The sequence below is a fragment of the Ctenopharyngodon idella genome, chromosome 18, assembly GCF_019924925.1.
Source record: "Ctenopharyngodon idella isolate HZGC_01 chromosome 18, HZGC01, whole genome shotgun sequence".
In the NCBI taxonomy this organism is placed as follows: Eukaryota; Metazoa; Chordata; class Actinopteri; order Cypriniformes; family Xenocyprididae; genus Ctenopharyngodon; species Ctenopharyngodon idella.
The window spans coordinates 1,691,555-1,707,956 of NC_067237.1; the positions used below are offsets into that span (position 1 = coordinate 1,691,555).

The 16,402-nt window shown below is 37.2% G+C and overlaps 1 protein-coding gene across 23 annotated transcripts in view; it reads left to right on the forward strand.

Annotated features, from left to right (window-relative positions):
* Positions 1 to 16,402, forward strand: part of si:zfos-464b6.2 (beta-1,4-galactosyltransferase galt-1) — a 78,230-nt gene that overhangs the window by 34,033 nt on the left and 27,795 nt on the right. For 2 of the 23 annotated variants that reach the window (XM_051869628.1, XM_051869632.1), the window contains exon 1: positions 12,947 to 13,214. The exons of 20 other annotated variants lie outside the window; for them this stretch is intronic. In XM_051869628.1, the coding sequence (XP_051725588.1) occupies positions 13,181 to 13,214 (34 nt within the window). In that variant the 5' untranslated portion in view covers positions 12,947 to 13,180. Of the gene's footprint in view, positions 1 to 12,946; positions 13,215 to 15,239; positions 15,330 to 16,402 lie in introns of those variants that run through there. One more of the 23 variants, XM_051869640.1, reaches the window with a different exon arrangement.

A 16,402-nucleotide genomic window follows, 5' to 3' on the forward strand; every position in this document is an offset into this window, starting at 1 on the left:
CATATATATAACACTCATGCAGTCAAACTGTTGTATAAACGCAATATCACACTCGTAGCTGTGCGATATGGCTGTATTCGGCCGTAGGCACGAAGCCGAGTTCCGTAAGTAATCACAGCATGCTGATATACAGCCATATCGCACGGCTACGAGTGTGATATTGCGTTTACAAATAATAGATTAACAAGACCAAAGATTGCCCGTTTGATATACCCCAAATGAATGAATGCCATAAGAGCTAATGGCAAATACTTGAAGGATTGGCCGAGATAAAGCTGTTCTCTGCGTGTACATGAGAGCTCGCATCTGCAAAAGCATCAAAATAAATAGTAAAATAGGCACTATGCTTATATATGAGGCACATGTTTGAGGTCTAAATAATTACATTCTCGCCTAAAAAAACTCTTTAAACTACATTTCATGACATAACAGTAGTGGTACCAGTGGTACTGGGAGAATATCGCACAGCTCTCAGCCAATCAAATTCGAGAAACAGAAAGAACTGTTGTATATAAAAGCTGCTTATATATATATATAAGCAGCTTTTACCCCAATTAAATCTTCTAACAACCACGACTTATCCCAACACTTTCCCAACTCTCACTGGCAATCTCCCATTATCAACCTTACACACATAATATTGGCATAATATTGGCCACTAGAAAATCTACAATCAAGACAAGGTTATCGAACTGGCATCGTTGCCTGCCACCTCCCTAAAATTTCCATCTGACTCCCATCTGCCACTGCTACTCGACCCTCATAGTCTATTAACTCAGAACCCCCACCCCCCACCCCCCGTGGCTTCCCGCCAAAAATTCTGAGATACAATGGAAACCTGCGCACCTGTATCAACAAAGAGGTTACATTCTTCCCACCTTTACTTTTAGATACACACCCATCCCACTCCCCTCACTGGGAACTGCAGATCTAAGGCCTGACATGGGCTTTCGTGATGTAAAGTTTACACGATTCCATTCATCACTGTCACAAGGTTGTAGACATTTGGTCATAGCAGCTTTTAAACTTTGATAATTAGCTTTATCATTTGGGGTCAATCCACTATATATATATATATATATCTCTTGCCTTGCCTGATGACAATAAGGACATAAACTTAAGTTTTAACGTTTCATCGCAACCATTCACTTCAGCTGCCATCTCAAACTGTTCAGACCAATCTGCCCATTCCCGGTCTGCCCCTGTAAAAGTTTCAGGCATAAAAACAGGGTGCTGAAACTGGCCAGTTTGAGAATACATTGTCATTTGAATTGTATTATTAGATACTGGTGTTGGTTCATCATGATTCACTCCATGATTCAACAATAATTTAAAAAAAAAAAAAAAAGAAAAGAAAAGAAAACTCCCACCGTTGCCACCAGTGTAATGATTGTTTAATTCTTTTTAACACTGGGTCACGTTATAGTCAGTATAATTCAGTTTTTCTTTTTTAATAAATCTGCAAAAATGTCAACAATTCTGTGTTTTTCTGTCAATATGGGGTGCTGTGTGTACATTAATGAGGAAAAAATGAACTTAAATGATTTTAGCAAATGGCTGCAATATAACAAAGAGTGAAAAATTTAAGGGGGTCTGAATACTTTCCGTACCCACTGTATGTTATATTTTGATCAATATGTGAATCCGTTGAACAGGCTACATGTCACGAGTTGTGGTCTCATTGGCACAAATTTATTAGATCAGATTAGATTGATTCCATTCATATGTCACAGAAGCTTTGTTTGGTCACGTGCTTAACCGTATCAGCTCCGCGATGATTTGTTAGATATGGTGGAGAAAACAAGCCTGAGCACCAGATATCGCTAATGCGCATTGTGTTAAAAGCTTAGAGTTATGAACCATTTTTGCACATTTGATGAAGCCTCGAATGCTTCAGAAAGCTTGGTTTCCCATCACTAATGGACAGTTCATTGATGTAGCAGCACTTCCTGAGATCTCTTGGGCTGAGATGAGTGGAGGGGTCGTCTTTCTTTGTCTGGTGTTAGTCGTGTTTAGTTGGTGTGCTATTGCATTCTCCTGTTAATATTTGCATCTCAGTTTGTGGATTAAAGATTACCTTCCTTGGACTCTTGTGAACTTTACATAGCAGTACCTGACAGAACACCGGACCTACTAAATGGAACTGGCTGAGCAACAGCGACTGACAGAGGACAGCCTGCTACACATCCAGCAGCGCGGTTGGCCTCTGGAGCTATACGTGAAGGAATTCATGAAGCTGTCCCATCTGGTGAGCTGGAGCGAGTCAAAGCTTAATGCATGCTGTTGGATGGGACAGGATAACAAGTTATTTAAGTTATATCTGGTCATTGTTATATACCCTTAGTTGATTTCATTAATCATGTCCTCTAGCTAAACGGTTCTGATTTCTTTGTTGAGAAAATTAAAGAGGTCAATATAAATCCAGCCCTATTCAGAAAACATTTGAGTGCTCCAGCTCATCCCAAGCCTGTGTCCGAACCTTCCACAGACTCTGCACCAATGACCATCAGGACTCCCTATTCAACATCTCCAGCCTTTCCCCAGGCCCGAAAGGCTGTGTCCAACAGTGCAGAAATAATGGCAAAGTTAGCAGACCCCTCTATCATTTCTGTTGGAGCGGCTCTAAAGCTGGGTGCACACTGTGCGATTTATAATAGTCCTTTACGACTGTTGCTTGTCAGACTGTACGTTCATGATCCTCATGTCACACTGTGGGACCTCAGCTGTCATTTATGTCAGACTGTACGACAGTCAAGACACGTTAAAAACGGATGCGCGCATGAAAACTTGTCCAGAGTATTACATCATCAACCCATACACGTTCAGTGACTGTGAGCTGCATTATATGCGGGACTGAAATGGTGGCTAGCAAAGAAATCTCTACCGTTAATTTTGATAATGGCTTGTCTTGAAAAACGAAGACAATTGACATTTGTCGTAGGAGAAGTCACACTGCAGGACTGTGTGCCAAACCTTTTGACACTGCCAGAATTTCATCGGAGGTAAAATTTGATCGCAACGGTCATTAATCGGCTATCTAAGCGATCAAAGACTACAGATTTTAGCCTAGGATTATAGGAATCTTTTCAAAATTTGTCTCAGACGACCAAATCGTGGCCAAAATCACAGAGTGTGCACCCGCCTTAAGGGAGTTCTACATTCCTCAGTCCTCGCGTCCAGAGTCTGCTCCAGTTCGTGAGTCCAGTCCAGAGTCTGTTCAAGCCTCTGGGCTCAGTCAAAGATCCGCGTAAACCCCAGCCCAAAGGAGGAGGCTGAGGAAGAAGAAACGGTCCTCTGCATGTCCAACCCCTGAGCACAGTCCTGTGTTGGCTCCAGCCCCAGAGCTCAGCCCAGAGTCTGTTGGACATTTGTTATCATTTTATTTGCATTATATAATGATTAACTGTCACAGATCTGCCAGGCTCTCACCCCAGCCAATCACAGCATACACCCTCAACGGAGTTCAGATCACACACCTGCATCTCATCCCACTCAGGAGAGATTTTGAATCTCTTTTTATGACTCTATAATTCAGAAAATACTATATTTCTATATTTTTCTATAATTCAGGAAATGTAAAATTGCACCAAAGCAATTAAAAAAATGTAAATCCGCATTTATTTATTATTAAAATTACTTCTATAATACTAACTCACGTTAATATACAAACTAGCCTTGCATTCAAAACTCCTGAGAAAATCCATTTATTTCATGTACAATTTATGAAACCTTAAAGGGGCTCTATGTATGAATGACAGCTAGTGGTTGAAATGGGTACTGCAGTTTAAATTCAAAATATTGTTTGCCCCGCCCCCTCCTCCTCAGGATCGAGGCTCTCGCGGGTTGCCAGTTTGAAGACACGCAACAGGAGTGACATTGGAAGGTGAGGTGACTTACACACTGTAAGATAATTAGTTGATTTATTGATGAGTTGATATCGCGTTTTAATATGCTCCCGTTCATAGAGATTTTAGATGGATGCTGAGGCTTTTTAGGTCCGGTAGAATCAGTGATCTCTGACCCAGTTTGTTTGCTGGCTTCCATGGCTGCAATTCGCTGCATGTGTTTTCCGCCAACTGGCAACCTGGGGTGGAGAAATACTATTGGGTAAATTAGCAACGTGCGGTCTTGCACAGACGGAAACAAAAACAGAAATTCCGACACGGAAAGCAAATTTCAAAGTAAAATAACTGGCTGTAGCAATGGTTTTCAGAGAAACAAGTATGTGAACTGAGCATGTTTAATAAATATCTGCAAACATATTATGGTATTTTTATGCTTTAGTACAGTCAAAAACTTACATAGAGCCCCTTCAAGAGTTTGTATGCATCTGTTACATAAAAAAGCCTGCCAGGTGTCGTCATTAGATATCAGGTGTAAAATAAATGGAGACAGTGCCATCTGCCTGTAGAATGCTGTAACAAACATTACAGACAAACTTTGGGACTGATAGATCTTTATGAAACACATTTTTCTTCTGCCTTCTATTTGTGGTGTGGAAAAAGTGTCAAGCAGCAGCATCACACACAATCCACTCATTTCCTCATAACAGAAGTTCCTGTGAGAATGAACAGAGCGTAGAGTTCAAATATCAGATGTCCCATGTGCGACCAACTACTATTTCTATCATTAAACTATATAAATTGCACACAGAGTATAACCACACATGGTAAACATTATTTTAAGCATCATGTAATGCAGAGATGTGAATATGAACAATAGCAACAACACAACGGGTAAACTCACAATATTCGAGGAAGTGAGATGTCGTTATGGGTGACTAATATAGGCCATCACATGCCCTCTAAAGTTCTCACACATTGATATTGTTATTTCTGCCCGATGACGTCTTATTCAGTATATGGAGAAGACTGGGGCTAGTTGTTACAAGGGCTGTGTCTCTGTAACTATAAGGTTTTGAGTCAACAAATGTTTGTTTTGCCTATCAGTTTTTTTTTGTTTGTTTTTTTGTTTTTTACGTTTGTTTCAAAGTAGTTTAAAACTTAGTTTATAACTGTTTTGCTAATTAAAATTACAATGCTATCATATTCTTACTGTTGCATTGCAAGTAAGCAAAACCACATTGACATGCATTTAGATTGGAGTCAACTATATAATGAAGGGTGATTTTATCTGAAAGATTTCACTGTTCTCACAATTGAATTCTATTAAGCACACTTTTTTTCCAATGTAAAAAATGTTTTGCTGCTTGTTAAATTTACTTAATCAAAATGAGTTAAAGCAACACAATTGCTGAACATTTTGTTCCTACTTAATTTAATTGTGTCCAGTCTATATGTAGTTCACCTAATTATTTTAGTTGAAACTACCTAAATCATTTTTGTAGCATTAACTGAAACTAGGCTATGCATAGGGATGTATCAGGATAGTAAATATTGAAATTAAGTGTTATTCTATGTGTTTTTGAGTCATACAGCCACAGTACAGCTGTTAATGTCAGTAAAGTGACAATCAAGTTCTTACTTGTTCATTGCAAACATTTGCCATGCAAACTACAGCAGCTATTTAAAGGGTTAGTTCACCCAAAAATGAAAATAATGTCATTTATTACTCACCCTCAAGGCGTTCCACACTCGTAAGACTTTCGTTCATCTTCGGAACACAAATTAAGATATTTTTGTTGAAATCTGTTGGCTCAGTGAGGCCTGCATTGACAGCAATGACATTTCCTCTCTCAAGATCCATTAATGTACTAAAAACATATTTAAATCAGTTCATGTGAGTACAGTGGTACAATATTAATATTATAAAGCAACGAGAATATTTTTGGTGTGCCAAAAAAACAAAATAACGACTTATATAGTGATGGCTGATTTCAAAACACTGCTTCATTAAGCTATGCAGGCCTTACTGAGCCATCGGATTTCAACAAAAATATCTTAATTTGCGTTCCGAAGATTAACGAAGGTCTTACGGGTGTGGAACGGCATGAGGGTGAGTAATAAATTACATTATTTTCATTTTTGGGTGAACTAACCCTTTAAGCTTACAAGAACAGTCAAGAGTTCATAACCTGTACAACTAATCAGTTGTGTAATGTATTGACAAATGTTAGGTAATTTCTCTTTAAATCCTGATAGAGAGAGGCTACAATTTCACCATCACAGTAGTGTAAAATCTATGAGTCCGTTCCTGAGAGAGAATTCCCTGAGTCTGTTCCTGAGAGAGAATTTCCTGAGTTCATTCCTGAGAGAGAATTCTCTGAGTCTTGTCCTGTCATGGCCACCATTCCAGAGTCTCGTGCCGTCATGGCCGCCATTCCAGAGTCTCGTCCCGTCATGGCCGCCATGCCTGTGTCCCTAGTAGTATTGGTGGAGTACGAGGGGATGTCTTTGAGCCCAGAAATGGCTCCAGCCCCTTAGTCCGCTCCAGTGAAGGCTCCAGCCCCTGACTATCGTCCAGTGAAGGCTCCTGTCCCCATCCAGAGTCCAGAGAGGACTCCAACTCCTGACCAGAGTCCAGAGAGGATTCCAGCCCAAAAGCCCATTCCAGAGTATGCTCCAGCCCAAGAGCCCGCTCCAGTCCACTACCCAATAGAACCTCCCAAGAAAATTTTTGGGGGGGGGGTGTTATATGTCCTCGGCCATAGTGGCCAAGCAAAGCCCCCGGGTCAAGGCCACCGACATGGCTGCCCCTGAACTGCCGGCTCCGCCCTGGCCCCCTGAACTGCTGGCACCGACATGGCCCTGTGAACTGCTGGCACCGCCCTGGCCCCCCGAACTGCTGGCACCGCCCTGGCCCCCTGAACTGCTGGCAGCGCCTTGGGCCCCTGTATTGCTGGCACCGCCTTGGGCCCCTGTACTGCCGGCGCCGCCTTGGTGGTTTTCAACCACGTGTGACAATAATCATGTCAAATTTTTACTTTAAAGTACATTTTTAAATCATTATGTTTTAATAATCTTTTATCACGCTTAAAAGAAGTACACTTATTCCGATGTGTTGACTAACATACCAAAGCACATGTAAAGTACTTGATTATAATTAATTAATTTCTTGTAATTGCTCGGTCAATTATTATTCTTCTCCGAAATGAATTGCAGTTTTGAGGGCCTAAACATGCACGAAAACTCACAAAACTTTGCACACGCGTCAGAAATGGTGAAAATGTACGCCTGATATGAGTTTCAGAATGTGGCAAAATGGCTCGATAGCACCACCTACAAAATTTCAATTAAGCGCCCTTCGCGCTACATTTCACGTACAAGTATGAAATTCGGTAGATACATTTAACAGCCCAATACCTACAAAAAAGTCTGTGGGTGCAAAATATGAAAACCCAACCGGAAGTGAGATATTTTGAATTTTCTCTCCAAAATTTGTGCAGTTTTTGCCATTTCCACATGTTGTACTTTTTTTAACAAACTCCTTCTAGAGCTTTAATCAGATCAACATCATATTTGGTCAGTCTAATCTAAAGGCCTTTGCAGTGTCCGATCTGCCCCAAACTTAATGTTTTATTAGAGTCCTGGCCTGAAGACATCTACATCCCAATATTCAGTTACAGTCATAGCGCCACCTGCGGGCAACAGGCAATGTCATGTTTTACACTGTGATTAACTCCTCATTGAGATTTAACCAGATCAACATCATATTTGGTCAGTCTAATCTTAAGGCCTTGGCGATGTTACATTGCAAAGTTCTTGAGTTTTCGCTGAAGGGCGTGTCCATGGCGGACTGACAAAGTCTGATGTTTCACCATGAAACAGGAAGCTGTTGTAACTTGGGCAAACAATGTCTGATCTGCCCCAAACTTCACATGTTTGATAAGAGTCCTGGCCTGAAGACATCTACATGCAAAGATTCAGTTAGTAATAGCACCACCTGTTGGCAACAGGAAATGGCATGCTTTATATTGTAATTCACTCCCTGAAGCACATTTAAATATGCCATGAAGTACCAAACATGCTAGAAACACATTAAATCATGCAAAGCTTGGCTAAGTGCTAATGTATGTGATTAAAGCCATGAAACAGGAAGTTGTTGTAACTCAGGCATACAATGTCCAATCTGCCCCAAACTTCACATGTTTGAGAAGAGTCCTGTCCTGAACACATCTACATGACAATATTCAGTTATAGTAATAGCGCCACCCAATGGCAACAGGAAGTGACGTGTTTAACATTGTGATGCACTACTAGCAACATACTAAAATATGCAATTGAGTGCTAAACATACTACAAACATTCTAAAACATGCTAGCAACACTTAGCTGAGCGCTAAACATGCTATTATCTTCATGAAACAGGAAGTTGTTGTAACTCAAGCATACAATGTCCAATCTGCTTCAAAATTCACATATTTGATAAGTGCCCTGGATAGACATCTATATAATAAAATTTAGTTATAGCCATAGTGCCACCAGCTGGTAGCAGGAAGTGTGGCAAATACAAATGAGTGACGTAGTCCTCCTATATTTATATACTTAAATGCATATTGCCCACCGTGCTCTGTTTTCCTTAAGCCACCGGGTGGCTGTGGCACGGGTGCAAGGGCCCTTTCACCGCTGCTTGCAGCTTTAATTTGAACTGTAATTCGATAATACATTTAATGTTAATATATTTTAAATGTACTGAATTGCAACATCATCATTACAAATGTGTGACTATAAATATATTTGAATACATGACATACAAGTTTCAATAGAAATGACAGTAAAGTATATTTTACTTTGCCATAAATGCTTATCAGTACATTCAGCAGTACACTAAGACATTACATTCAGTTAATTTATTATTAATATTTTTATTATTATTTTAAAGTATAATGTTTTAGTCATAACTGCTCTTTTTAAAAGTATGCTGAAGTGTTCTTTTTCAGGTTGGGACAAGTTGTCACATCTTATTGAGGCCCAACAGATGCTGATGGAATGCAAAATCCCTTTAAGGCAAGTAATTTTACTTGACGACCATCTTTGAAATGCCTCTCAGGCAGCTATTTTTTTCATGCAAGTGTAAAGCCTCTTTGAATGAGGAAAAATTAAATTCTCCAAAACTATTCACCAAGCTTACGATTAAATTTCATATTTGAAATCACCAAAAAAATCATAATGAGAAGCAGGACCACTTGCACCCTGGACACGTATATGTTTCTGGTCTGGATATATCTATCATAAACGGCCACACTTCTGTAATCTCTTAATGATATTTAATCTTAAAAGCTGTAAAATATGCAGTAGTACATTGCATAGTTACTCTGCTTACTATAGATTAATGCAAAGACTGAGATTAATGTATGTTGTATACAGTGTGGTCTTCCAAATAAATGTCTTAGTTTCATCATTTTAATCAGTCAGGTCAGTTAAAATATGCTTGACTGCGGGATATATAACTGTGCATATTTACTGGGAATTTATATAGTAATGTATACTATATATAGTTTACATAATTGTATATAACAAACAATATATGTTTGTCATATGGTAATACAAAAAGGGGAATTACTGAATGAGTAAGCCTACATACAGTATTTCTGTGACACAACAGCCAATGCCCAGGTGAAAAGGACATATATTTAAATTGTGCTTTTTTAGACACACTTAATATATTAAAATTATACTATAATAAATATTAAATGTATTATTTTGAAAAAACTTTAAGTATAAGTGTTTTTCAAGATGTACTTAAGTTCAGTTTTAAGCTATTTGCTTTTACCTGGTGGGTAAAATAATCGAAACCCTTCACAGCCTCAGCAGTTTCAGATGTATGCTCTTTTATAAGCATCCCTTTTTACAATTTAATATTTGTACTTATCTGTAATTAGAAATGTATATTAGAAAATAAACAGAGGCAAAATGGTCAAGCTTGAACAAATATAAACGCAAATCAATGAACACTACCATAGTTGGCTGGTAAGCTCAAACAAAGTAATTGTATGTTCATAACAAAGATCATTTATCTCATTGATGAATGAAGCCAAATTGTTAAGGAAATCAGAAATAAATACACAACTTAAATTTGCAAATAAAAAGAATGTTAAATGTAATGTTGTACATGTTATAATGACTATTTTTTCTGCCAATGCATTGGACAACGTTTTATAGTTGTTATAAGACAGACAAATGTCACCACATAGATTTTAAAGTCGCCATGAAATCAAAATTGACAATTCTTATTGTTTATGGAATATTGTAGTATTTATTATAAATAATTTATCTGTGCACTTAATTATTTTTTTAAAATTCATGTGCCCTCATAATCTTTAATCAAAAACATTAATCTCCCCTCCCCCTCAAAACGACTCATCGTCTCTTCCTGTCACATGCTATGACTCGAGGGCGGAGCTATCTGGAACTGCCAGCAGTTGACCATCCTCAATAAATAAAGTTCTTACAGTAACATGAGGGTGCTAGCAGTGAGTCCGGTGGAGAGAAATCCCCCACAACTGACTGCAAACGATCATTCAGATCTGCCTCCATTTTGTTATCAACGACCAAATTCCAATGATCCAATCAATTCCCGAAGGACAAAATCAAGTCCTGCCCTCTCATTTCAGATGCCGTTTTACTCGGATAGATGTCACAGTAGAGAAGAAAAGACAATCACAACTTCCGTTTCATGCCTACTTTAAACAGATTTATTAAAATCTTTAGAAAGGGACTTTTACTTTATACCAGTTGCTAGATATCTAGTGTCAGTATCATATTACAGCGGTTAAAGTCCATATTTTCCATGTGTTATCTATCAGCATAGCAGCATATTAGCATAGTTATCTATTAGCAATGCATAGCACAGTCCTATCCACCTAAGAAAGAACTAAATAGTGAGCTTTTTATTTTTGAAAACAGCAACTTACCAGTTACTTCTGCGGGCAGCATCTTCATCTGTTCGCATATGATTGGTCAAATTGAATGTAGCTGCACTAAAAAAGATGCGCTGTTACACTTTGTATCAAAAATATGACTGGTACAGACAACTAACATTAATTAAATACAAATCTTACCTTGAGTCACAAAATAACGGGGTTTCGAAAGCAACACGAAAGAAAAACTGAGATATTTTAACAAAATCTCAGAGATTTATATCCCTCCGATGAAAGATGATTCACCAAAACTGTTCACGTTTCTAAAAGTTCATCGCAAATCAGGCCCGGTTCTTGGCAGCTAGAGAAGGGTGGGCCGGCAGATATACTGGGTGGGCATTTTTTTTTTGCACACATAAAATATACTTTAAGTAAGAGTAACATAAGTATTTTCTGTAAATACACTAACTTCACTAAAAGTATGCTTGTGTTTAGCGTATTTTTTTAAAAGTGTAACTAGGGGTGGGACGGTTCGCTGTAAAAAAAATCGAACCGTTCGGTTCTCCACCCACGGTTCGGCACGTGCTTGCACCGCGGTTCATCCCAAATCTGATGACGCATCTATAATATGGTTTGTTGAAAACAACGTGCAAAACAGACAGACGGATTCGGCTAATGTATGTTTCAGTCAATGGATATGCATTCTAGTTTTGATACGGTACAACAGCGATGATCAAAAGAACATGGGCAAAACAGTCACTTGTTGTAAACAAATGTTCAATGACATGCCGAAAGCTCTATGACCAGTCATTTACGCCGTCGACCCGGGTGTTGATAGCGAGCGCAGGTGAGACCTGAACGTTGCTATCTGTGTTTAAACTAAACTCATTTAAACCTTGCCAATTTAAACCTTCATCCGTAAGACACTAAAGAGAACTCGCGCGCGCTGTGAGTAGATTTGTGTGTACTCATCCGAAGCTCGTACATGGAGAGCCGCGTCACAGCGCGCAAATACTCTCGCGCAAAGTCTTGCACCTAAACAGACAAATTCACACAAAAATTATCTTGGCGAGTATACTAACAAACATAGTAGGTTATGTCTTAGGAGAAAAACGAGACAGACAACGCATGTGTATCAGTATCAGTGTACTGGATAGTTGAATGATGTCTTAAAGGGACCGCAGTCTAATATTCCTGTGTTTTAATGTTAATCAAAGGACGAAGAAATCACTCTTGACTGAATAGCTTTTGTAACTTCAATAATGTTTCATCTTTATTTAACTATTCAAAGAAGTTTATATGCAGTGTTATTTTATATTTGATTACTTTATTCAATTTCTGTACCTGAAAGCTGTTAGATACCTGAAAAACCTGTAATGCATTGTTTATTTTATTTGTATCTTAGCTCTCATGTATTTATTTGTGCTGTTTCTTGTAGTTAGATTATTTGTTTTTATTTTCTTTATCTTTATTTGACAATTGTCCTATTTTTTTACTGAACATAGCACATACCGAACTGTACCGAAACCGTGACCCTAAAACCGTGATACAAACCGAACCGTGAGAAATCTGAACCGTCCCACCCCCAAGTGTAACTAAGTACTGTATATATACTGTATATTTATTTCCAAATTTCTTCTAGTATACTGTTTAGAAATATATTAAAAGTAGATTGTGTTTAGCACATTTCTTAAAAGTATAATTAAGCATATATTTATTACCATAGTACTTCTAGTATATTTTTTTAGAAATATATTAAAATGCAATTCAATATATTTTTAATGCACTTCAAATAAGCATGTTGGGAATACAAATGTATTATTAACATACTACTTGCATTTCAAGTATATTTTTTTAATACTATGTCTTTTTCACCTGGGGTGAATTACTGCTATTGATTGATTGATTGATTGATTGACCCCAAATATGAAAACATCTAACTTTTCTGAAAAGTATATTGCATATCCTAGTCAGTAGGCCTATTTTTTAGAAAAACAAACAAACAAAAAAAAACATTAATTAACATTAACACACTTAACAATGAATTACAGTTCAAATCAATACATTCTTACATAGGTTAGATGAGGACAAGTAGCATAGTCCTGAATTGTCTTTTTTTTTTTTTTTTTTTTTTTTTTTTTTCTTCTTCTTCTTTTTTTCTTCTTTGACAAATAGTTGTTAAGTCATTGCTGTCTTATGTTGCGCAGCGCAACTCAACTCATAACAGATCAAAACAACATCAGACACACTGGAGAGACATTTCCATGAATTATAGACCGGCCATAAAAGAAGATGAAATGGGAACTTATCATGGGACATGAAACCGTTTGTAAACTCGTACCGGACATGTTTGGTGAAATGCATCTGTTTCAGCCAGTCATATCTGAAGAGCTTAAAGGATTATGAACGTGCTTTTTGATGAATGCTCATCAATTCTGTCGCGATGTTTTCGAAAGGTAGCCTAAACTTTTCTTATATTTTGTCTGACATTTCTTTGTTAGCCTAAACGTCTTGTTGTAGGTTATTATATTCTACATAGCATATCATCAAGTAGCCTCCGAATTTACTTTCACTTTCAGCTGTTTCCAGTCTATTCGCTTGTTGTTTTAAAACATGAATAAATATCAATGTCAGTGGCTTTCAGGATATAAAAAAAACATTATGGCATTATGGTGGCAGTTAAAGTCTCATGTAACTAAACTAAAATGTTTCTTTAAAAAGAGATCGCTGAAGGAGGCGCAGTGAGGTGGACCGTTATACGTGCGTGCGTGTCGCACAATCATAATATAGGCCTAATAAAGCCTAAGTCTATTTTATTTGCAAGTGTATATATAAGTATATTTTATATATAAGTATATTTTAGGCACGGCTCACACCGTTTTATCATTCAAAGGGGTTTACAACCTTGAGTTTGGTTGAACTGGGTGAAAGTTCAGTGTCATTTTCTTGCAGTGCAATGTATAAGATTAAACATCTCATAGTAACAGAAGTAGGCTAAATAAAAGGTTTAGTACACATTTTGCCATTTTAAAAGTTTTATAATTAATATATAGCTACACTGTAAGAATCATCGACTGTATCTGGGCCTGTATTTTTTAAAACACGTATTTCATGCAGGAATTTGGACTTGCTGAAAAAAATGGCTTGTTGGTTTTACAGTAAGGTTTAATTTATTAACATCAGTTGGTTAATATGAACTAACAATAATTCTACAGCATGTATTAGTCTTAGTCAATAGTAATTTCAACATTTACTAATAACGGACTGTTAACTAACACGAACAAACAATCAATAAGATTTTTATTAACTAACCTTAGATTAACAGATGCTTTAAATAAAGTTAGGGGACAAAATAGATGGCAATACAAAGATGGCAATAGTGTGTGTGTTTGTGTGTGTGTGTGTGTGTGTGTGTGTGAGTGTGAAACTTACTCAGTGTTTTTAGTTATATCATCAAGTGTATGAGTCTTGTGTTTTTTTGTTTGGTGGTGGTGGTCATGACCGTTGTGCTGAAGAGAGGAGCTTACAAGTGTTCTTGATTGTCTGAAGGGGAAGGAGAGGCCTTACACAGACTGATATAAATTATAAGCATAAATGATAGTGTGGAGTGGGGTAATCAGGTAATCAAGTGATTAAAACATTTCTGTTTCTGTTAAAATAAAGCTGGAATAAAATAAAATATAAATATCATAAAAACCTAAACTAAAAAAAATAGAAATATAGCCTTGGTAATAAACTGAAATAAGTTTAAATTATTAACTGGAAATCAATAAAACAAACACATAAAAATAAATTACAGTTTGGAGCCATTTCTCAAAACTTAGGTCACTTTTTCAAAACTCTTCACAAGTGATCACAGCTTCAGTCTATGTGGCTAAACTGTGGATCATTTATCATTGCTTTGGCACAAAATGCATTTAATGACGACATCTTTCAAATGACACAAACACCAGCACAACTCTATATGCCTACAGGCCAATCTGCACACGCTTGCATACTCTTTTCAAAACTTAAGTTCAAAACCAAATATAATACAACACTGAATAAGGCAGCAATTTTCTACATTTCTACAGAAATACCATATTGATATATATTCAGAATCTACAAAATGAAATACTATCAAAACAATTAAATACAGCTGAACACCTACACATGTGTTAGCTTTCAGTTTCATTACCATCTATACAAAAAAGGAACACTTAGGAATAATTTTGTACTGTATTGTAAACATGGATCATGTAACATAAACTGCAGTGAATTATAAACAGTAGAGAGCAGGCCCGGTTCCAGAATCAAATCACTGAGGGTGCTCTAGTAAAGTGCAGATGTAGGCTAAGCAACAGCTCCACCATAGCAGTGTGCAGTGAGACATTTAAGATTATTTAGAATTTCAAAAATATTTTTCTATTAATCAATTAGTCTGCCTTTACATTGCTTTAATGCGTTACTATTTTAACATGTCATATGTCTGTCCTGTGCAGAGTGAATTCAGCATTTATAGATGTCACTTCCAAAACTTTGCAACTGGCCGTCGGTCCTCTTAGCAGCATGAAAAACAATAGTTTTGAGCGGTGAGTGGATTCTGACCAACCTAAAGACCTCTGATTGGCCATTGTGTTCAAGAAGTCAACAACTATGTCTGTGACTGGCTAAATTGCTCGCCGCTAAAAAAACACATTGTAAATAGATACATTTGACGTTCTTACACAATTATCACAATTAAGTGTCATTCTTGTCTTCTAAAGAAACTTCATCGTATAATATTGCCTGTTGTTAGTAATTGTTAGGTCGTTGTTTTATGAGTGACAAAGTGTGTTTGTTGGTTGACAACCTTTGCTAGTGTTCTGGAAAAATGACTTGATCTGAGACATGTATTTAGTGCTTTTGAATATAAAATTATACCACCAATACCAATACTGATTATTTCTTAAATGGGTATGTGACACTGATTTTTCACATTTTTAGAACAAAAGATCATTACACTTAAAGGGTTAGTTCATCCAAAAATGAAAATTCTGTCATTAATTATTCACCCTCATGTCGTTCCACACCCGTAAGACCTTCGTTCATCTTCAGAACACAAGTTAAGATATTTTTGATAAAATCTGATGGCTCAGTGACGCCTTCATTGACAACAAAATAATTAACTCTTTCAAACGCCCAAAAAGGAGCTAAAGACATATTTAAAACAGTTGATGTGACTACAGTGGTTCAACCTTAATGTTATGAAGCGACGAGAATACTTTTTGTGCGCCAAAAAAAACTAAATAATGTTTTTTATTCAACAATATCTAGTGTTGGGCGATTTCAAAACACTGCTTCATGAAGTTTCGAAGTTTTATGAATCTTTTGTTTCGAATCAGTGGTTCGGAGCGTGTACCAAACTGCCAAAGTCACATAATTTCAGTAAACGAGGCTTTGTTACATCATAAGTGTTTCGAAATGTTTCGAAATTTCAATGGTTCAAGCTCCAAGCGTCACTTCACTACTTTGTAGTTCAGTTTGACTTTGAACCGCCACAAATTATCTGTAATAATCCACAATAGTCCAAAGACAGCATAAATCCCAGAAGTAAGGGCAGTCCAAAGTCAGGTTATACAGTAAATCCCATTCCAGTCCATGAGATATCTTCTGTCATACACCC